The sequence below is a fragment of the Mercenaria mercenaria genome, chromosome 5 (genome assembly GCF_021730395.1).
Source record: "Mercenaria mercenaria strain notata chromosome 5, MADL_Memer_1, whole genome shotgun sequence".
Classification (NCBI taxonomy): domain Eukaryota; kingdom Metazoa; phylum Mollusca; class Bivalvia; order Venerida; family Veneridae; genus Mercenaria; species Mercenaria mercenaria.
The window spans coordinates 46,713,816-46,738,561 of NC_069365.1; the positions used below are offsets into that span (position 1 = coordinate 46,713,816).

Below are 24,746 nucleotides of genomic sequence, written 5' to 3' on the forward strand. Positions count from 1 at the left end.
AGCCTGCTAAATTTCTAAAATGGACTGGTCTATCATTTAATTTGGGCAGTACCACTTATCTCGTACTCTTAGGGATGTTCGACTTAACAGCAAACAGTGAAAACCATGATCAGCCTGCACGGATCTGCACGGATCGTAAAGGCAGAATCACTTGCCGCCAGCAGGCTGAATTTGTAGTCTTATGAAGTCCTATTGTAACAGTTGTAGTAATATAAGTTGTCCCTTTAATTTCAGTATTTACATGAAACATTTTCAAGATTTTTAAACAACAAATGACTTTTCTATTGATCAGTGTTCATTTTGTACAAACAATGGTACAATACATCAAAAGAGTCATTTATTACTACGATAATGTTACAATTACGTCATCAATTGGTAACTTGGGTCAAATGTCTGCCAAGCTGTAAGTGTTGCAACTCAGCGTGCACTGTTACGAAAATAAATGTCATTCTAATATATAAATGAGCCGTGCCATGAGAAAACCAACATAGTGGGTTTGCGACCAGCATGGATCCAGACCAGCCTGCGCATCCGCGCAATCTGGTTAGGATCCATGCTGTTCACTTTCAAAGCCTATTGGAATTAGAGAAACTGCTAGCGAACAGCATGGATCCTGACCAGACTGCACGGATGCGCAGGCTGGTCTGGATCCATGCTGGTCGCAAACCCACTATGTTGGCCACTAGTACTTTTTTATAATTTTCAAGTTGATTTGTATTTCAAATTAAAGTGGACATGCTCAAAATTGTTAAAATAGGTGACTTTCATTTTGAATTTAGCAAATTGCCTCTCCAACTCACGTACTTACATCTTGAAACCTGCAATAAATATTTTGACTTCTTATGAAACAGGGACCAGAAATGTCAATTAGTTTTCCTCCAAACATACTAGCATAATTAGGATTCACACTAAGCTGTGCTGCAATAAATAAAAGAATAATTACAGAAAGATAATTTGGATATGACATCAACATTGTATTAATATTTAAGAAATAATAAGTTCCCAAACGTGGTTTATCGTAGAATAACCCGTGTTTTGAGTTCGTATGCGTAAGAATATATCACGAAGGCCGTAGGCCTGAGTGATATATTGTTCTGCATAAGAACGAAAAACTCGGGTTATTCTACGATAAATCACACTTGGGAACTTGTTATTTCGATTCTAACACGACATACTAGTATCAACAGAGTTAGAAAAAATGGTAACTACTTTTTACGACCGTTCCACGCACCTGGATCGGATAACGTCATTGCACGCGAGTGGTTTACTGAAGAGTAGGTTTACTGCAGAGTAACCCGAGATAGATTTTGCTCTACATGTATGCAGGTTATTGGTTGGTCGTTGTAGAATACATGTTTTAATTAATAACCAACAAATGTAACTGTCTTCAGAATGTTTTATTTACCTCACACATTTACTTTTTTAAGCTCATCATTGAGAGTAATGTCTGCTTTCCGATAATACTGTTTTACATATAGGCTAATTTCCAGGTTTGAAAAGTCATTAAAGTCATCGATCTAAATATGATTGTGATACTGATTGTTAGTCTAAGAGTTTCATACCGTAAACCTAGAACTGTTCCAGAACTTGTGTAGTATTCACATTATACATATGAGCCGTGCCATGAGAAAACCAACACAGTGGCTTTGCGACCAGCATCCGCGCAGTCTGGTCAGGATCGATGCTGTTCGCTAACAGTTTCTCTAATTACAATAGGCTTTGAAAGCGAACAGCATGGATCCTGACCAGACTGCACGGATGCGCAGGCTGGTCTGGATCCATGCTGGTCGCAAAGCCACTATGTTGGTTTTCTCATGGCACGGATCATAATATATTACCGGACACAAGAATTCATTAATTAGCGAAGACAGATAAACGCCTGAATTTCATCATTTTGTTACATCATAGGGATGTACATTTGACAACTGATGTCTTTGGTTGGTAACAATTTATTTGAAATTCTGATTTGAAGATAATTAGGCCCTACTACATTTTACGCATTTGAAGGTGTGAGTTATCTTGTATCTATCTAAATCGCATTTTCTGGATTGCAATAAATGCATCTGACGCTTTATAGCGAAATATTTACATCGCCCTATTCTTGCATAAAAACTACTTTTTTCACTGGATCCGCCCATGTATAAACGGGAGAAAAATCGTGTGCAAACAAGACAATTCACGTGCTGTTAATACATGATTTTTATTTTTGAAATGCTTTGCCAGGGACGTATGTATGTATTTCTGCGCAGACTGATATTTGGCATTTGCATCTTGTTTCTTCCATAATAACCTCTTCTTGTAGCATTATAGATACAATGTAATTCATAGTATGTTTAGCTGTATCAGTTTCCAACCCCAAAGGAACCGTCCCCATCAATGTACGCTCTAGCTTCTCTTAGAGTTTGCTCCCTTTACAAAGCGTCTGTTCAGTTATTGTAAATAACTGTGAATAAATACGTATCGCAGGTAACTTGTGCTATTTCCCATTTTTAGTATTATATTAATGATTTTTGTTGTATCAGTGGGTTTTGTTTTTACCTGATTTTTCGCAGAATTCATATATTAAAAACATCGAAAGCTAGTCACTAGCTTCGTATCATCCGTACTGTTTGTTCGTACTCAAAATAATTCGAATGTAAAGTTGTTTTTCTTAAATAATTGTGTTCCTGTTTTATCAAATTTTAAGTTATATGCAAAATTATGTGTAATGTAACGTTTGTAATAACTAAAAATAAAAATAAGATGCTCAAAACCTTCAAATCACGCTTTTAGTAGTGTTGTGTTATGTGTGCCCCGGTTATGGATATTTAAAACACTTTTAAACCGTCCAAGAACAACAAGAATGGTAAATAAAAATGTACCGGAATCGTCAAGTCATCACATATGAAAACAATGCATTTAGTCGTCGTGTAATGTTTTTTTTAATGCAAGAATAGCGACAATACACGGTCTCGGTCACAAACAATCCCGCGGGCTTCTGCAGACGTTAATACACAAAAAACGTGTATTATCCCTACATTCTTTTCCACTGAAACTTTTGACGTTCATCTGGTATGAACAGCAAATGGAAAGGCGCGAATGTTACGTCATCGCTGCTAAGTGATAACCGACTGCTGTTTTGACGACGTCCGCGTATGGTCAGGGAGAACGTTCCACAGATGACGTCGCAGTTGTTCCGTCTGGTGAACAGAATGGCCGGGAAGCTGATTTAATGTTAAATGCTACAAATTATATGCAATTCATAATATTATATAGTTTACAAATGGAAAGTAAATCTAATGTAAATATAAGTATGAAAATTTTTTTTTTCGGTGTTCATGCGAAATTAACGACAGAATTGGATCCGCAAATTAAACATGAATCGCTAGCGCGACTCATGGATTTGCCGATCCTATTCTGTCGTTCATTTCGTATGAACACCGAAAAAAATTATTTTATTTCTTACTTAATACGTCGTCTTAAATCAGACTTTTCTTTTCATTTTTGAAAAGGTTGGTCCGAGTTTTTTAACCTTTTTCTCCACTAACTGGCTAGTACAAGATTCATATTATTGAGGCTGATTTAAACGGTGTTAAATCTTTTGAATAGACCAATATTGCTGTTTTTATGGTTATTTGTTTATTTCTGCATGTTACATAAACCTTTAGTGTAAATAGATTTCTTAGAATAATTCAAACTGAGCAAAAAAAGACAAATACAAACATGCTATCAAATATAATGATTACAACTTGTAGTACTAACAGAAAGTTCTGAGCAACTAGGTTAAAACATTGTTTTGAAAATATAACAAATTTTGACACCGTTTCCTTTTCGTTATAAAACATTGAAATATTCGGGGAATGTTATACATCAACCTCGTATATTTATACACAATAATTTAGCTTTTATGACACTTACTGTAAGCTAGATCATTGGAACATCCGCCGCGGAGTATCTTCCCTGGAGATATTTTGAAAATAAACCTTCCTACTTGATCACTTCCCTGTGCCTGATTCAACTGCTGGATGGACTGTGACTTTGTGACAATATCTGTAAACCCCGTACCGCTTCCACCGTTAAAACCGGCCTGAAAAAGTACAGAATTTCAATCAACTTCACATAATTGTTTCGTTACAGAGAAATGGGCTCGTCGGAAAGATGATTTTAAAAAGTCAATAATATATAGGTTCGTTTGTCCAGTTTTGCTGCACAACCATTTTACGACAATTTATGATGTCGCTCGTGATCACATTTGTGGTCAATGTCTTCATTCCATCAATAAAATGGATTTGTAAGAGTTTCAAATATATAAAAGATACGGTGCTTGAAACCACTGAAGCGTGAAATGGTCTATCTCATATCTACGTTCGTCAAAAATATTCTAGTGGTTAAGATAGCTACTCCGAATCACTTGCCCCTCACCTCTGCGGTTTCAAACCCCTCTAGATGTGTAGAATTATTTGAAGTGAAGAAGTCATCCAGCTGACTTGCAGAAGATTGATTGAGGCGCTCATGCTCAAAACAAATAATGTTGTCGAGCTCCTGATACACCCCCCCCCCCCCCCCCCCCCCCCCCCCCCCCCCACACACACACCCCCAAGAAAAGATGAAAAGTCGCCAAATGACCTAAAATTGTGTTGATGTGATGTAAAACAAAATACACACACAGCAAACAAATCGATTCATTATCTTTATGCGGATGAACTTATATATGTAACAAGGCAGTCTGAAAGACAGTTAAATCCCCCGCCACTGCTATGGATAGTGAAAGGGTAAACCTTTGATTTTAGCTGTGACCTTGACCTTGAACTGACATGGCTGACTCATGAATTCTGCACAACGTCTTGATGAGGTGATTATTTGACCCAAGTTTCATGAAAATCCTTCAAGGGGTTAAGGAGATACAGAGCTGAAATCTTTGACCTTCAGTTGTGACCTTGACCTTGAGTTGACATGGCTGACTCATGAGTTCTTGATGAGGTGATCATTTGACCCAAGTTTGATGAAAATCCTTCAAGGGGTTTAGGAGATACAGAGTGGACACAAAATGGAAGGCTCAAACATTCGCCCCTTAGCTGTGACCTTGACCTTGAGCTGGCATGGTTGATCATAATTTTCTGCACATCTTTTTTGATGAGATAATTATTTACCCAAGTTTTTATAAAATTTCCTTCAAGGGTTTAGGAGATATAGACGCACACGAAATGAAGGCTCAAACCTTTGACCTTCAGTTGTGAACTTGACCTTGAGCCGACATGGCTGACTCAAAAGTTCTGCACATCGCCTTGATGAGGTGATCGTTTGACCCAAGTTTGATGAAAATCCTTCAAGGAGTTTAGGAGATATAGAGCGGACACGAAATGGAAGGCTCAAACCTTTGACCTTCAGTTGTGAACTTGACCTTGAGCCGACATGGCTGACTCAAAAGTTCTGCACATCGCCTTGATGAGGTGATCGTTTGACCCAAGTTTGATGAAAATCCTTCAAGGGGTTAGGAGATATGGACCGGACACAATTTTTGTTACGGACGGGAAGGAGTTTAAGAGCGGACACAAAATGGAAGGCTCAAACCTTCGACCCTAAGTTTTGACCTTGCCCTTTGGAGCCGGCATGACTGATTCAGGGTTCTGCACATCGTCTTGATGAGGTGATCATTTGACCCAAGTTTTATAAATTCCTTCAAGGGTTTAGGAGATATAGAGCGGACACAAAATGGCGGGCTCAAACCTTTGACCTTGAGTTGTGACCTTGACCTTGAACCGACAAGGCTGACTCATGGGTTCTGCACATCGTCTTGATGAGGTGATCATTTGACCCAAGTTTCATGAAAATCCTTCAAGGGGTTTAGGAGATATGGACCGGACACAATTTTGTTACGGACGGAAGGACGGACGGACGGAAGGACGGAAAGACGGAAGGACGGAAGGACGGACAGACGCAGACCATTCCTATAATCCCTCCGCCACGGCGGGGGATTAACAAAAACCAGATTTATAGTTGTATTAACACAAAATTTTGGTTTTCTTGCGTTGTAAGGTATTTAATGGATACTATACTTGGTCGTAAGTTGATGGAGTCATTTCCATTGTACCATAGTTGAAGATGGCATACGACTGACTCCCATCTGCAAGGATGACTAACTGGAAAGTATTGGACTGAAAAACAAACAACAAAAAAAAACATTAGATATGAAAATATCGTGCGTGTTGCGTTGGAGTGAAATGTTACATTGTTTTTCAAAATTGGATCACTGACGTAAACTATTAACATCTAAGTTTACTGGATTAATTCAAATAACTTATTAGATATCGTTTTCTCAAGGGCAAATAACGCAACTTCCATGTAATAAATTTATTATAATTACTTGTAAAATTACTCATCTTTTGAACATTTTCCTTTAATAAATACGTTTGTGCAATCTATACTCCTGCAAAAGACCATACTCTAGTAATAGAAACAGACAATGTTTCTTGTTTTTATTTAAATATAGAAACGGTGGCGTGAAAGCAGTGTCCTTATACTTTGAGATTGGTCAGTGGAATAACAAACAAACCGGACACGGATCAACTGTTGTTCCTCTACAACGGCCTGCTTCGATTATAGGAGTTGACGTCACACTCTCCCAAGTGATGACGATGCCCCAGGTCGGACTAAAATTCGCACTTCCTACGACCTGTTCTCGAATATATTCTCCAAAGAATAGTAGATCTTTGTCGCGGGTGTTACTTTTACCACTGTCGATTATTCGGTAGAACACATGTCCAGTGTATCCTGAGAGACTGTCCAAGGCTTGTCCATTGTGGTAGTAAGGGGCTATGAAAGGCATATCGGTAGAAGGGGCGACATTGGCCGCTGTCCAATCTTGAGCATGGTAAGTGAACGCAGATTTGTCTTTAGTAAAGACAACAAGTCCATCTTTGCTAATGTGAAAGTAACATATGAATCAGTAAAGTATTAAACAAAAACAGAAAAAAGATAATTCATTTGTATCTTAATACACAAACGTGTGTTATTTAAGATTTGTTACTATAAAGTAACATTGCTACAAGCCGATGTTTCTTAAAGTTATGTTACAAGTAAGTAAGCGATATCCCGTTGAAACGTATCAGTTTAAAGAATGTTACACTCAAACTATCTCAATAAAAATTCGCATATTGTGTAACATTGATATAGAATATGTTGTGTATTACGTGTTTTGAAACTTGTGAAGTCTTTTTATGCTTCTGATTCTTGGAAAACATACAATGCTTCTTAGACTAATTATAATGTACTGTCATAGATTGTTCGGACTGGAGGCATGTGTGGTGATACGTTGTTAAAACAGAAAGTAAGAAATTCTTACGACAAATTCTCTGTAGGGCTTTCCTTTGAATATGATTGGCAGGGGTGCATTCACCAGATGAGTGCTATGTTCGCTTGGATTAATTTGCCTTGCACGGTATGTACCATTAAGCATAAATATTGGTGACGCTCCTGTAATAAAATACTGTAAGCTGTCTTAAGAATTGTTCATGAATATGCAAGGGTTGTTCAATAAATACGTAGAATGAGTCCACAAGTTTTTGCTAGTTCTAAAGTTATGGCACTAGTGTACGTATTTTTGAACGACCCTCGTATGTTAAATTTATGTAATCTAACTATCTAATAGATGACCCACAAGTTCTCTCAACATTAGCAACAGTTCTTCCCTATAGAGAAGAATGAAATACTTAGATGACCATTATACTCTTAATATATCTAAAGATGAACTGCATAATTATTTCAGCTTATCTGGTATCTTTACATTTAAATGAACTGAACCAAGGTGAATGTTAAGGGCGTGTATAATTAATGGAAAAAAGGTCGTTCGCTATAATTTTCGACTAGACTTCCTGCAATTAGCACATTCCCGCTGTTGCGACTGCGAGAGTCGAATTAATTTTTAACTGCTGACCTGTAGAACAAAGGTGATCCTATTTCTAGTCCACACCCCTTACTTCTGAAATAATGCCCCGAAGTGGGAGTTATAGTATGACTTAGATGCAAAGAGAAACTTGTTTCGCGGTATTTCAATATGCAATACAGGATTTATTTGGGGAAATACATACAAACGTATATTTATTTAGATATATCATTTTGATTCCAAACAAATGTTTGTTGATTTAACAAAAGTGTTCTTTTATACATTAAACACACTCCAAGACCTGACTGAAAATATATTACGCATTAGCGAGTATTGTCAAATACGACTAGCAACAGTTAATTTAAGGACGGGATTCTTGTATCTTTCACAATTTTGATCAACTTAGGCATAAACTACATATAATTGCCACAACCTTGTAAATAAATGTAAGATTATTTTTTTCACATAATTTTTAAAATTACAACTGTCAGATGAAACGCCTCACAGACACATCGCTTATATGGTTTTTTCTAGCAAAGTTATTTGTAAATATTTTGATATGTTCCTTGTATGAATTCCCTTTTAAAAACTTAAAGGCACTGACCTCCAGATTTTGGCTAAAAATGATCTTTCTTTAAAATTGAAGTTTGGTCATATTATGAACATTAGAATAAAAGTTTTTGATTCTAAACTATATTAAAAATGCCGAAATAATAATAAAAAGATAATAAGAAAGAAAGATTCCCCCCACCCCACCCCGGTTGTCTCCCCCGCCCCCTTTATTTGTGTACACAAAAGGAGAGAAAAATCCAACCAGTTGGTCCCCACCTCCCCAGTATGACTATTTTCCCCCATAGTTTTTCCCTCGTACTATTTTGTGCACAAAAGCTGGTTGTTGTTTTTTCTTTCTCCCCACTATGGTTTTTTATCTACCCCACCCCCTGGACAAAAATGGAGAAAAAAACAACCCATTGTTTTTCATTCTCCCACATGGGTAGTTCTTCCCTATGGTTAGTTTTACACCCTTAGTTTTTTGTCCACAAAAACAAAAATATGTTAGCTGGTTATCCCCCCCACCCCCTAGTTTGTTTTTCTCCTTACATTTTTGAACACAGAAAAGGGAGGAAAAATAATCAGTTGGTTTTTTATCTCCCTAGTTATTTTTCCCCCTTAGTTAAAAGGAGAAAATAGTAACCGGTTGTTTTTTTCTCGCCCCTGGTCATATCCCTCCCCCACTTAAAGGGAGAAAAAACTAACCAGTAGGTTTTTTCTCCCCATTATGGTTTTTAATCCCCCGCCCCCTGTACAAAAATGGAGAAAAAAACAGTCCCCCCCCACCCCCACATGGTTAGTTCTTCCCCCCTGGTTAGTTTTACGCCCTTAGATTTTGTACACAAAAATGAAAATATGTTAGCTGTACAAAAATGTAGCAATCTCATCAGACAGACTGATCAACAAAAATGCTGACTAAGGGAAACATGTAAGAACTAGAAATACTAGTGGAGAAAGAACCAATTAATCATTCAGGTATGTAGACACATAGTAGGGGGAAAGAACCAACAAGTCAGTTTCTTCCCCTACACCTATTATTCACACATGCAGACTGATACATACTAGGAGAGAAAGAACCAACTAGTCAGTTTCTTCCCCCTTCACTGTCTATTATTCAGATATGCTGATACATACACACTAGGGGAAAATAACCAACTAGTCAGTTTCTTCCCCCTTCACTGTGTATTATTCATACATTTAGAAACATACAAACGGGGAAAGAACCAACCAGTCATTTTCTTCCACCTTCATCGCCTATTATCATTCAGGTATGTCGATATATACATACTAGGAGGAAAGAACCAACCAGTCAGTTTCTTCCCCCTTCCGTGTGTATTATTCACACATGCTGATACATACACACTAGGAGGAAAGAACGAAACAGTCAGTTTCTTCCTCCTTCACTTATTATTCAGACATGCTGATACATACACACTAGGAGGAAAGAACGAAACAGTCAGTTTCTTCCTCCTTCACTTATTATTCAGACATGCTGATACAGTTTCTTCCTCCTTCACTTATTATTCAGACATGCTGATACATACACTTTATCGGGAAATAACCAACCAGTCAGTTTCTTCCCCCTTCCGTGTGTATTATTCACACATGCTGATACATACACACTAGGAGGAAAGAACGAAACAGTCAGTTTCTTCCTCCTTCACTTATTATTCAGACATGCTGATACATACACACTAGGAGGAAAGAACGAAACAGTCAGTTTCTTCCTCCTTCACTTATTATTCAGACATGCTGATACATACACACTAGGAGGAAAGAACGAAACAGTCAGTTTCTTCCTCCTTCACTTATTATTCAGACATGCTGATACAGTTTCTTCCTCCTTCACTTATTATTCAGACATGCTGATACATACACTTTATCGGGAAATAACCAACCAGTCAGTTTCTTCCCCCTTCACCGCCTATTATTCAGACATGCTGATACATACATAATAGGTGGAAATAACTAACTAGTCAGTTTCTTCCCCCTTCACTGTATATTATTCAGACATGTAGAAACATACATTCGGGGAAATAACCAACTAGTCAGTTTCTTCCCCTTCACCATCTATTATCATTCAGGTATGTCGATATATACATACTAGGGGGGAAAGAACCAACCAGTCAGTTTCTTCCCCCTTCAGTGTGTATTATTCACACATGCTGATACATACACACTAGGAGGAAAGAACGAAACAGTCAGTTTCTTCCTCCTTCACTTATTATTCAGACATGCTGATACAGTTACTTCCTCCTTCACTTATTATTCAGACATGCTGATACAGTTACTTCCTCCTTCACTTATTATTCAGACATGCTGATACATACACTTTATGGGGAAATAACCAACCAGTCAGTTTCTTCCCCCTTCACTGCCTATTATTCAGACATGCTGATTCATACATAATAGGTGGAAATAACTAACTAGTCAGTTTCTTCCCCCTTCACTGTATATTATTCAGACATGTAGAAACATACATTCGGGGAAATAACCAACTAGTCAGTTTCTTCCCCTTCACCATCTATTATCATTCAGGTATGTAGATATATACATACAAGGGGGTAAAGAACCAACTAGTCAGTTTTTTCCCTCATCACTTTCTATTATTCAGACATGTAGATACATACATACTAGGAGCAAGGGGAAAGAACCAGCTAGTCAGTGTCTTCCTCCTTCATTGTCTATTATGCAGACATGCAGATACATACATACATACATACATACATACATACAGGGGAAAGAACCAATCAGTCAGTTTCTTCTCTCTTATTTTTGTACAAAAACTAAGGTGGAAACAAATAACCAGGGGGAAGGAAAATAACCAACTGTTATTTTTCTCCTTGTGTATAAAAACTATGGCGGAAAAAACTAACCGATGGGGAGAAAAAAAATAACTGTATTTTTTTCTCGCTTTTTTTTTTGTGTGAAAAGAAAAAAATAGGGGGAAAAAACTAACCAGGGGAGAAAAAAAACAATTGGTCAGTTTTTTCTCCCTTCTTTGTGCACAAAAACTAAGGGAGTGGGCACTGGCGCCAGACCAGAAAGAAAATGCCTCTGTACATGTTATACCCTACCCCTAAGTATTCTATAAGAACCATGGTCATGAACGGGAAAATATACTATCCCGTTTCAATCGTACATTTCTCAACTTAAATGCGCAGTTCGGTGAATGGGTACCTAGTATATTGAACAAGCGATAATTTATCTTCCATCGTGCACCAGTCACATTGGCTCAATATTCCAGATTGCTGAGATTATCAACATATTTTATGCTTTCGTCAACCGTTACAGAAAAAACTTGCTTGACCTTCCCTAATGAACATCCGGTCTAGGGGTCACGGCAGTGTGCACATGTTTGGCGAAATGTAAACAAACAAAAACGTAATTTAAACAAGAGCTGTCTCCATAGGATGACACATGCCCCCGATGGCACTTTGAATGAATAGTTATGGCCGATGTTAGAGTTTAGGACCTTTGACCTACGGACCTGGGTCTTGCGCGCGACACGTCGTCTTACTGTGCCACACATTCATGCGTAGTTATTTTAAAATCCATGCATGAATGACATGGATTTTTTTGCTTCAGAAGACATTTTTTACGAAATAAGAGATGAAGACATATGTTTTTCTAGGCAGTTTGTATGAGTTTCATGATAAATAGAATAACAAGCTACTGTCTTTTGATATCAATGTTATCAGGTCGAGGCTGATATGGGCGGAAGGGGTTCGGTTCCCTCACCCCTTCCAGCTCATATCAGCCTCGACCTGACAACACTGATATCAAAAGACCGTAGCCTGTTATTCTCTATGAAATGCGCGATTGAAACGTGTTAGTAGGGGATGAAAATCCCCGAGACGGTAACGTCCGTATATAGTTATTCGTCTTTGTTGTCTGCATATACTGAGGCAATTTTTTCGATGTTTTCCGGTTCCGGTTTATATACACACCGCAGACTGGTTGTCTGCATGAACATCCGAGCACCCCGAATCATACATAGAAACTCGTAAACCGCGCTAACATGATTATTTTACTTCTTTTTCGTAATGAAAACTATACATGCAACTGAAAAACACTTTAAAAACAGTAAGGAAGTCTAAAGGCCGTCAAGTTTCTGCGTGGAGTGCAAACAAACAAACAAAATTCTAAAAGCTAGTGGAGAATGCTGAATGACGTCACCGTCACGGCTTCCGTAAATTTTGCAAAGTATGATATTCGCTGTAAGAGGTATGATGACACAAAATGTAAACTACAGATTAGAGCAAAGTTTCACTTTCTTGAGCGTTGAATATTTCTTTCTAAGCGGATATATAAAAGATAAATCCCCAATGCTAGGCGGTGCCTTAATTCATATTATATTTTCCCGTTCATGATCATGATTCTTATAGAATACCTAGGGGTAGGGTATAACATGTACAGAGGCATTTTCTTTCTGGTCTGGCGCCAGTGGGGGTGGAAACCAACTAAGGGAGGAAAGAACCAACCGGTTTGTTTTTTTCCCTGGGAAGAAATCAACCGGTTGGTTTTTCCCCCGGTGAAAAAGCTGAGGGGAAAAAACTAACCATTACACCGGGCCGCCGCGGCAATAAAAACTTAACCGCGGTATTGACCTATACACCAAGGATGAATACGTATCTAGCGATTCTTGATTATAGATATTAATTAAGGCAGTTTTCCTCGCTTAAAGCGTTACAGACACTGTTCAATTTCCCATGTAAATATTGGTAAAAACATCTAATTCTCATACGTTTCCAGAGCATAAAAATGTATAATCTGTCAGTTGAAGTTTCAAAGTTTTATTAGAAATGTAGCGATAACGCATGTTTTTTCGTGTTATAACATCTGCAGAATCCCGAGGGATTGGTTGGTGCCCGAGCCCGTTAGGGCGAGGGTACCAACGTATCCCGAGGGATTCTGCAGATGTTATAACACGAAATCAACATTCGCTAACGCTATTCCAGCATAAAACGAGTAAAAAAATGATAAATGAACACATTGTCACTCAACGTCATTGAATTTCCACGAAATGCGCGGGAATGTCTGAGTTGTTTTTTACGTTGACTTCATTTCGTTTTGAATTATCCGTTTTGGGGCCGAATGGCGTTTACGCTTTGCCACGGAACGCGCACATATAAAAAGGTGTTATAACAGCACGCTAGCGCGAGAATCTCCTTGTTAACACACGTTTTCTCTCCTGTTAAAACACCCCGAAAAGTGACAATAACACAGGTTTTATGCTAGAATATAGCATTAATTTCCTGATACCTAATATTTTTCTTTTGTTTTTGTTGTACAGCCTGGAGACCAGTGCCTTTAATCTGTAAACAAGTATCAAACGTATTATGTTTATCATATTATCTAAATCACCGTTTTTGAAAGATAATAGTTACGCGTTGGTGTGTACTTGAGAGTCGGCTTTTTTCATAAAAAGATCATGTCAACGAGTAGCAACTGGAATAATCTAAATATACCCGGCCAAGAAGATAAAAAGCACGTGACTTAAACTTACTAATCGGCAGCTAGGGTAGGTTGGCGTATTCAGGGATAAATATCATTGAATACTGCATGTACAATATTTGACACACAGGTTATCTTCGTTATTCATGTTTGCTCTTGCAATGTTTATGTTTATGCCGTATCAGTTGTTAACAAGAGCTCGTAGAACACGAAATGCACCGCCCTCCCCAACACACACCCTTGATGCATTCAGTAACTGCACAAGGAACAACAGAAGAAATATCATTTGGTCACTGCGCACTGGACGTTTGACATACCGACCTCAAATCAATAATTATGGGTTCATTACCAGTCATAATTGACCTCCGAATCAAATGTGATCGTAGACAAAAGCATTCTCTAGTTATTTGGCAAAACAGTTCTACTGTTCTGAGTCAATGTGACCTTGACCTTTGACCTCAAAATCATTAGGGGTCATCTGCTGGTCATGATCAACCTCTCTATTAAGTTTCGTGATCCTATGCCAAGCGTCCTCAAATTATTTTCCATTAACGGTTTAGCTGTTCCGGGTCACTGTGACCTTGACCTTTGATCTACTGACCTCAAAATCAATAGGAGTCATCTGCAGATCATGATCAACCTTCCTCTTAAGTTTCATGATCTTATACTTAAACGTTCTCAAGTTATCGTCTAGAAAACGGTGTAACTGTTTTGGGTCACTGACCTTGATCTTTGACATACTGAACTCAGAAAACAATAAGGATCATATGCTAGTCATGATTAACTCCCTATTAATCTTAGGCCCAAGCTTTCTCAACTTATACTCTGGAAATGGCTTAACTGTTCCAGATCACTGTGACCTTGTCCTTTAGTCTACTGACCTCAAAATCAAAAGGATCATCTGCTGGTCGTGACCAACATTTCTATCAACTTTCATGATCCTAGGCCCAAGCGTTTTTGAGTTAACATCCGGAAACCGATTGGTCTAAGGACCGACAGACCGACCGGCCGACATCTGCAAAACAATATACCCCTCCTTCATCGAAGAGGGCCATAATTAGAAGAAAATTGCACATGTTTTATAGAATTGTGTGTAAACATATGACGGAATGTGAAACCAAGTTTAATACATAAATACATGCATTTGTATTAAAGAAATACCACAAATAGTTCTGTATCTTATCACGGTTCAGTGCTCATAACACTTCAATTCAACGGTGTACGATAACTCTAGTTAACTCTCAGAATTCAAATACACTCATATACATTTTTATAATCGGTCACCTATGATTTTCATATATTTCTTTAAGAATACGCTAAAAATAAAACAATAAAGTATAAAAGTGTAGACTTAACTGCGTTTACTTACGCGAGTTTTAGAAAATGTTTTAAGTGGGAAGTGTTTTACAGAAAATATTTATTTCTAATTTATGTAATATACTTTATGTAAAGTATGATATTTAATTTTCACATCTATATAGAGGCTACATCACTGACTGAGAAGAACCGACAAGTTTGCGCCATGTGACTGTAAACTTGGTATAAAATATTTTCCGATTTATAATCTATGTCATATCAGCGTTTTTCTTCTAACTGGTAATGACCGGTTATATAGTAACTGGTTATTACTAGTTGCGATATGGTTATTGCACCAGTCACTATCTAGTTATTACCAGTTGCGATATGGTTATTGCGCCAGTCACTATCTGGTTATTGCCAGTTGCTTACTGGTTTTATACCAGTCACTATCTGGTAATTACCAGTTGCGATATGTTTATTACACCAGTCACTATCTGGTTATTACCGGTTGCGATATGGTTATTGCACCAGTCACTATCTAGTTATTACCAGTTGCGATATGGTTATTGCACCAGTCACTATCTTGTTATTTCCAGTTGCGATATGGTTATTACACCAGTCAGTATTTCGTTCTTACCAGCTGCGATATGATTATTGCTCCAGTCACTATTTTGTTATTACCAGTTGCGATATGGTTATTACACAGTCAGTATTTCGTTATTACCAGTTGCGATATGGTTATTGCACCAGTCACTATCTGGTTATTACCAGTTGCGATATTGTTTTATACCAGTTACTAACTGGTTTACCGGTATTACGAGTTACTAACGTGTTAAAACATGTTATGTAAATTACTGACGTGGCTTTATTCCAAGTTTATAACAATTTACTTTTTATATATTTCTGGTTTGAGGTAGGGATGAAATCGGCTTATAGGACTGATAGAAGACCTTCGGCCAGGGCTGAAGTAACATAAGCAACATAACAATGTGAAAATATATATATTGGAACAGGGGTTCTACAGGTGGTTTCGACTTCTGAAATATTCAACTCAAGTTGAATATATATCCTTTAATGGGCTCAGAAAATATGAACAAGTTTTCACATGACCATGTTTATGATCTTGGCGTGGTAAATGGAACAATATAATTCTGATTGAAGTCTTTAAAAGATATGGAATGGACACGAAAACGCACGGACGGACATAATCATGGAACGGCAAAGTGAAAACTCTATCCCAAGTTATTTAAGTTAATTGACTCAATATTAGATAAAACATCTTATGTCCGATACCGATATCCTCTGATATCCACAATCCTAGGACGGACTTTTGAACTGGTAATATTATTAATATCATTATTTTTTATTATCGTTATTATTATTTAACATTATTATCATTATCATTATATTATCATCATTATTATTTCAGAATGAATACTAAACGTTTAAACACTTACCTACGGTAGACTGAATAGAAATAAAAACAAAACTTAGATAAACTACATTTAAATTAATATGTGTACTTGTTGCCATTTCAAATTTGAAATGCCGGAAATCGGAGCAGATAACGCACCTACAAAATAATTATTTGCATAACCCCTAAAAAAAAAAGAACAAAATTTAACACTGACAAGCTGGCCTTGAGGTGTTCGGTTTCCCATATAGACCGAAACAGGAACTAGGTATGTATTCAATAACGGTACAATGTGTCGTAACTCACACAAAAAAAAGCCTTACAATACACATTACTGCGGTTTAAAGCTAGTTTTTCACACATTAATTTGAATACTTTTATTTCACTCACATTCTTAACTAGTGACAAAACAAGTATTTATTTAGCAAGCTTTCTCGGATATTTAGGGATACTGTTTTTAATCCCCAGATAGTTTAATATAGATCTTCGGCATTTGTTTAACTATAAACTTAATTACGTGCTAAAACATTTAAAAACTACCAAATCATTAGGTAAGCAAGTGAACAAAGACGATCAGATACATAAATCGTAGCTCAAACATATCGTTTAAAATAGAGAAACAAAACTGCAGGGACAACAACTTTATGACCAAGACAGAGAACAATCAATTGTTGAGGTCCTTATAAAATGCAGCAACACAAGTGAGCAACCAACAACATCTACACATAGATGGGGTGTAAGAAACAACCTAGACCAAGCCCTTATAACAGAGGTAGTCCTCCTAGATATCAAAGCAATTAAATTAATTAAAATGAAAATACAGAACAATATCACATGCCACAATGGGAAAACTACCCACCTCCCCTCCCTTCCACCCATCGGGTTTCAACTTTAGAGACTCCTTCTGGAACCCCCATCCACTACACACACACCCGGACGTTTAGTTTCTGAAGCTACATTTAATTTCTTATTTTAAAAAAAGTTATTCTAAATCACCTAAATGTAACTAGTAAAACTGTTCAGTTCAAACCATGGGGATTCCGCATTAAATTTGGCTAGTACATTCGGCAGTGGTCATCTCTCTAAAGTGTTAGATGCTACTCATACCACCCGTAGACATAAAATAGGTAGAGCAAACTGGGGTCAATACCATGACTTTGTTTTTAAGCACTTTCACTAGAGCACTGATCAGTGAACGAAACTCACACGCAGTTTATAAACAAGAGCACCGCCTTGCGGGTGCTGACGCTCATCTGATTTTTTTTGTGTAATAGAAATATTGTCCTACCCATGATTTTCTAAGTCTAAAAAGGGCCATCATTCTTGCAAAAAGCAGGATAGAGTTATGTTTCTTGATGTACAGTGTCCACTTATGATGGTGAAAAACTGTTGCAAGTTTTAAAGCAATAGCTTTGATAGTTTATGAGAAAAGTTGACTTAAACATAATACTCAACCAAGAAAATGATTTTCTAAGTCCAAAAGGGGCAATAATTATTGCAAAAAGCAGGATGGAGTTATGTTGCTTGCTGTACAGGGTCAGCTTATGATGGTGAACAAGTGTTGCAAGTTTCAAAGCAATAGCTTTGATAGTTTAAGAGAAAAACTTGACCTAAACATAAAACTTAACCAAGAAATCTGATATTTTCTAAGTCCAAAAGGGGCCATAAATCTTGCAAAAAGCAGGACAGAGTTATGTTTCTTGCTATACAGGGTCAACTTATGATGGTGAACAAGTGTTGCAAGTTTTAAAGCAATAGCTTTGATAGTTTAGGATAAAAGCTGACCTAAACATAAAACTTAACCAAGAAAATTGATTTTCTAAGTCAAAAAGGGGCAATAAATCTTGCAAAAAGCAAGATGGAGTTATGTTTCTTGATGTACAGGGTCTGCTTATGATGGTGAACAAGTATTCCAAGTTTCAAAGCAATAGCTTTGATAGTTTAGGAGAAAAGTTGACCTAAACATAAAACTTAACCAAGAAATCTGATATTTTCTAAGTACATAAGGGGCCATAAATCTTGCAAAAAGCAAGATGGAGTTATGTTTCTTGCTATACAGGGTCAGCTTATGATGGTGAACAAGTATTCCAAGTTTCAAAGCAATAGCTTTGATAGTTTAGGAGAAAAGCCGACCTAAACATAAAACTTAACCAGGCAACGCCGACGCAGACGCCGACGCCGACGCCGACGCCGACACCGACGCCGACGCCGACGCCGACGCCGACAACCGCTCAAGTGATGACAATAACTCATTATTTTTTTTCAAAAAATCAGATGAGCTAAAAAGAAACAAATACCTATGGTCAAGAACACCGATAATAACAGAAAGGAACAATCCTGATTGATAAATGAATGCATAAAATTTAATGCTGTTAAAAAGGGAGAATGAAAAGAACCATTGTTACAGTAGTAAAACTAACTTCCAAAAATATAAATCATTGCACAATATGACAATCAATGTCATTTTAGAAAAGCAAAACGCATCCGTTTTGGAAAGGTATATAACACAAATTAACCCTAAAACAACGTCTAATGAAGAATGGGTCGTTGTCAATAAATTGAGAGTTAATTGGAACACTCATCTGACAAGCTGAACACCATTCAATCTGGCTGTTCATTATTTCATATAAAATCCATTTAGTTGATAACGTTATTTCGACCTTTTCTAGAACATCATATTTTCAGAACCTTATAAACCCACAACGAATTATATCGCTAGTATAGGAAAATAAGAAGGCCAGGTGTTAATTTTTATGTAAGAAAGCTCCAATTCTTAACTTATTGAATAAAACCCTCTGAATTTACTCCTTCTGGCTTCTTTCAATGTCTCTTTCCGAGACTTAAAGTTCACTTCTTGCCATTTTTATCGAGCATAAAACAGGAACATGCCGATTTCGACAAATACATACTGAAATGCAGCAGAATAAAAGAAAACACGATGCTTTTGAGAAATGGCACAAGAAAATGAAGAAAGACTATTAGACTACTTGAGATCAGATCTGCGCGCGTAGGCTTACATTTGATTAGGTAGTGATCAGCCACAACGAACCGGTAGTCATGGGTAAGGCAGATATACCGCTGCAACAGCAGTAATAAATAGTATTGTCATTAATTTATACCAAAAAGATTTATTTTTACGTTTTGTTTGTTTTAGATGGCAAAGTAATTATATATTACGTAAATGGGTGTGGATAAAGCTAAATGTGTTCATTCATAATGGAAAAAAAGTAAGGATGAATATCCAGCAGGATCAAGCCACATTCTGAAAGGAACACAATGGAACACAGTGAAAGCCATTTCTAGCATAGAACGGTTTCATGTATATTATATTTAGCTATTCTTGAACTGTGACAGTGGTGAATGTTTTTAAACGCGTCATTGCCTTATATGTTGTAGTTTGTGGCTGCTGCAAATATGTCAACAACTCAGACGACAATAGAATCTAAATGATGTATGTAAAAGGCAATGATGCATTTTAATGTTTAGTCCTTTTTCATGCCTAAAATAATGATTACAAGAAATATTCTGCATGCCTATGGTATTGCGTTTTTCCTGTATGCATTTTATTCACTCATTTTATTGTTAAAGTGAAATTAAATAGATTAGAATGCTAATACTTTTTGTTTCACTGGTTAATTAGATTCTAAAGCAAGTTTGCTTATAGCACGTTCTGTGATGCAATTGCTTAATACCTTATGTTTTAAAACCTTCTTCTCGTTCCGCAAATAGAACCACGAATATCAACGAAATATTTTCGCAAAAGTATTGCATGAAGATATGAAACTGATTGTTAATATTCCACATGTCAGATTGTTTCAAATCTGCAAATAGAGTTCAGCCGACACTGTCAGATTTTTCTTTCAGTTCATAAACATGATATCAATCATACACTTTAGACCACTGGCACCAGACCAGAAGAAAATGCCCACAGTACTGTACATGTTGTACATGTTGTACCATCGCGCATTTCTCACCTAAAACGCGCATTTCAGTAAATGTGTACTAAGGATATTGAGCAAGCGGTTACTGTAAATTCATCTTCCATCGTGTCTTCAATATTTCTTATCCCAGAGAAACAATGCGTAGTTTATAGTTTCATCAATGTTGCAGAACTGAAATTCCCTAAATTCCTAATGATTACAGAAGTTCCGGCCTAGATTACAAAATCATTCTGATTGGCTGATGTGAAATGTATGTCAGTCGTCGTTTTACTACACGTGTACGATAAAATGTGTATATGCAGCAATGTGAATTAGATATACAATACATATACGAACCAATGTATGACTTCAAATTCAAAATTATTTCAAAGGATAATTCCATTTTATTGTATAACTATGAATAGTTTGCATTTTGTTTTGTTTGTTTATATTTTTGTAACATTGGCGAAAGTATAAAATATGTTGAATATCTCAATATAAATATGAAATATTGAGACAATGTGACTGGTGCACGATGGAAGATAAATTAACGCTGGTACTCATTCGTCGAACTGTGCGTTTTAAAAGTGTACGTCTGAAACGGGTTAGGGCATTTTCTCGTTCATGACCGTGGTTCTTATAGTATACCTTGGGATGGGGTATAGCATGTACAGCGGCATTTTCTTTCTGGTCTGGTGCCAGTGCTTTAGACATCACAGTTGCAGACATAGGTATGCAATTGTTTGATTTACATTTTACGCAAGGACAAACTTTCATATTAGATAAGGTTTTGATACTATGGATCATTCTAAAACCCTATAGTGGTAGAGGAGCCGTTTCGATTTAATAATTTTTACGATACGGCCAAATTCCCTCCGTAACAAAACAGTTCTAAACTTTTATTGAAAGATACATATTATATTGTTTTCTCCTATCAGTTTTAGATGAATTTATCTAGAATGAAGCAGTTTGATCTAAAATGGAAGAATTTACAATTGAAATACCACCACAGAAACGTATTCTTTTTTTTTTCAAAAACTATAACATATTATTGTATTACAATCCTTCAAAGGTTTATGTCTGAATAGCAAAAGATAAATCGTTATAAAATTACCTGTATCGTTCTCAAGACATAAAACCAGAGAATATTGTGTTAAACATTTTAAAAGACCATGAATGTGTATAACCGATAGGTTCCACTGTTTGATCCACCTAATCTTAAACAGAGTTTGTCGAGATTTGCAGCTATATTTTCCAAGATCCAGATATAAGTTATAGTTGCACATTACTGTCAAGGTCTCAAGGGATGATAGCAGAAAGTGTTTTGAATTTTCAAAGCATCTATAAGAACTTTTTATGTCAAAGTTCCAGCAAAATGTATTTTCCCATTGTACAAACCAAGCTATATCACAACGTCAGCAAATACTTTTTAGAAATTTGATAATTTGTTTAGCATGGAAATATTTGTTTGATGCTAACAAAGATATCATGAAAGTTTAATAATAATCCATCAACAAATACAGTGAAATTCTAAATTTTAAGAAACTTAAGTTGGTGTCCAAAATGGTCAAAATCAATCAAGAAATTTTGAAAATTTCAAATGTCTCTATAGTATCTTTTGAATTATAAATAATATCAATGTAATGTCTTATATTTAAAGAGAAATCAAGAGCAAACTGTGGATAAAATAGTAGATAACATGCTTCTCCGATTTCAAATCCAAAGTAGCTTTTTCTTTCTCTTTGTCACTGTACGGTCATATATGGTACTTCTTGACAATGCAAGCCTAAATAAAATTTCATTTTATCATCATTCTTACAGCTAGTGGCATCTAGATGACCATTTTCTTTTGTTATTCAGAAACGATATCCCCATCGAGAACAGAATATCAAAACGTGTACTTTGAAAAGGGTACTTAGACCACGGTACACAACTGCAGAACTTTTGATTAGTGGAAAAGTAATAAATTATAATTACAGCATAATGCAAACATGGTTCCATATACTACTACTGGTAATCACAAAAAGCAATTTCATTATTTATTGACTTAATCCACAATGTTTTAACGTTGATGAAAAAGCATTATGGCTATAACTGGAAAGATGAAATTGTTACAGGTCATTTTTTGACAGAGACTTCCATCGAATTATAATAAAATTAATGGCAAGATGCTGCTTTGCTTCACAGACTTTCTGTAAATACATGCAGCGTTATCTATAAAAGATTTCTGTGCCAGTTCCTCATTTAGTCTCATTCTCACAATCGGTCTGATTTATGGCATTTTTGTAAACAATGCTACATCGAACAAAACAAAATGTGGCAATTACATATGTTTACCGAAAGGGCGTTTTTAAACTACCATTAGGCATTCAATTAATTCTAGTTTGTTAAGTTTCTAAAGCTACTCAATAACAGCATTGCTATTCTACGGATCATGGGGTAGAGTCAATGCGTGCATTCACCTTAACAATTTGATAGAAGTGACTTTGTTTGAAATCTTCCATCTTCTATATCCCATTTATGTGGAGAAGTTGGCTGTTACTTGCGGATAACAGGTAACAGAACTTGTAAATACTCCAGCAACACTGTTTAGGTTAATTCCCGACTGTTACATATTTGAAATACTGTTTGTAAAACGACACTATATCTCAAACAAACAAAAGTTTCTGTAATGTAAAACGCAGTTTTTTTCTCACTAAAGTTTTACTCATATATTGTATTATATTGTACAAAGTCCGGTATATACAGTTAAGTGTTAACTTTGTTACTAAAGATGTTTTATCTGTTTGCTTATAAGCAGCATTAGAAAATTGAAAATGACTATCAAGTGTAACTTCGAAAAGTCAGAGCAGCTAATAAAGTGACGTGTGCGCAAATCTTAGAATAGATACCAGCATAACATCAGCTATGTAAGATATTCCATTACAATTTTGACACTAAAACTGTTTCACAAATCTCTAGACGGTCGTAATATCAGTGCAGTGATATACCCATAGGAAGTTCCAGACAACTTTCACGACAATTTATACACTTATATTCTAAAAATATCATTTTTATGTGTATCTGTTTGGACTGTTCTTTTAAAATATATTTCTCACTTCTCTTTCTTGGCTGTTATTCTAGGCCGTTAAAATTTGTGCTTGAAGTTTTTTATTGCTTAAATATTAGCTGCTAGCTTTTTGCCGTAACCTTTTTGCAAACACAAATCAAATAATTATATATAACGGTTTTAATACCTCTTTCATCCCTGTTTTCGCGGAAGATCAAAAGCACATACATCCTAAATCAAATTAGAAATTACGTTCTTCCAACATAAGTCTTTCGTCTAGTCATGTCTGTATTACGGCGTTAAATGTTGCCAAAATATCATTGATTACTTAAAAACGCCAAATTTGACAGTTTGATTTGTTGGAATTGATAAAAATGCAGAAATGTGTTGCCATCTTATTCATTTTACATCAATTGTAGAGGAAATCCTTGCTACGCGGGAAGATTTCCTTCTGTTTTTTTTTTTTACTTTAGTTCATGCTTGCATTTAATGGTTAGCAAAACAATGTACACTCGTTCTGGTGCCCAGTTATGATCAAAATAGTTGAACATTTTAGCATTGAACATTTTAAACTCCCAAAATTTTTTATTTGATATTAATCGTCTTAGAGTTTCTGCCTTTATAAGTATATCTCGACCATCTGAATAGCCCCGAATCTTTTTTTCAGATGTACCGTGTCTTTAACAACCAATGGTGGGAAAAGCCATATTTAAGTACGCCTTAGCGGCAAACGTCATCAATGAACAATGAATACGACACAAAACGGGCAAGGTTTTGATGGATATCATGTTATAAATCGAAATATTTCAAGCAATGATTTATCGTTGAAAATAAATTATAAATTTCGGACATCCCCCTCGATATAATTGCTGCGTGTCTAAACCTCAAAAGTGATATTTCTCAACAACTAAATATCACTGTTTGGGCAATATTTTTTTTCTGAAATCAAGCTTATTACTTATCCTAGATGTCTAACTCGAAAACGAAAACATCACAATTTGCATGGCTTATGCTGGGAGACAACCATTTTTTAGTTTCCCATATTGTTTTTCTCCTCAATTCAACAATTTTGCTGTCTAAACAGAAAATTTGACTGCAGGCGTTGTGTGCTGCATAATACATTAATCTATAACAAACAAGTTCAATCAAACAAGTTTTCTATCATTTTACTTACTTACGCTCGGTGCTTTCAAA

The 24,746-nt window shown here is 36.3% G+C and overlaps 1 protein-coding gene across 1 annotated transcript in view; it reads right to left on the reverse strand.

Annotated features, from left to right (window-relative positions):
- The window catches only part of LOC123557164 (sushi domain-containing protein 2-like), a 49,185-nt gene that overhangs the window by 19,318 nt on the left and 5,121 nt on the right, over nucleotides 1–24,746 (reverse strand). Inside the window, exons 2-6 of the mRNA XM_045348464.2 lie at nucleotides 7,322–7,452; nucleotides 6,533–6,904; nucleotides 6,036–6,134; nucleotides 3,898–4,066; nucleotides 809–918 (exon numbers count right to left, since the gene is read on the reverse strand). Of these exons, the coding sequence (XP_045204399.2) occupies nucleotides 809–918; nucleotides 3,898–4,066; nucleotides 6,036–6,134; nucleotides 6,533–6,904; nucleotides 7,322–7,452 (881 nt within the window). The remainder of the gene's footprint in view (nucleotides 1–808; nucleotides 919–3,897; nucleotides 4,067–6,035; nucleotides 6,135–6,532; nucleotides 6,905–7,321; nucleotides 7,453–24,746) is intronic.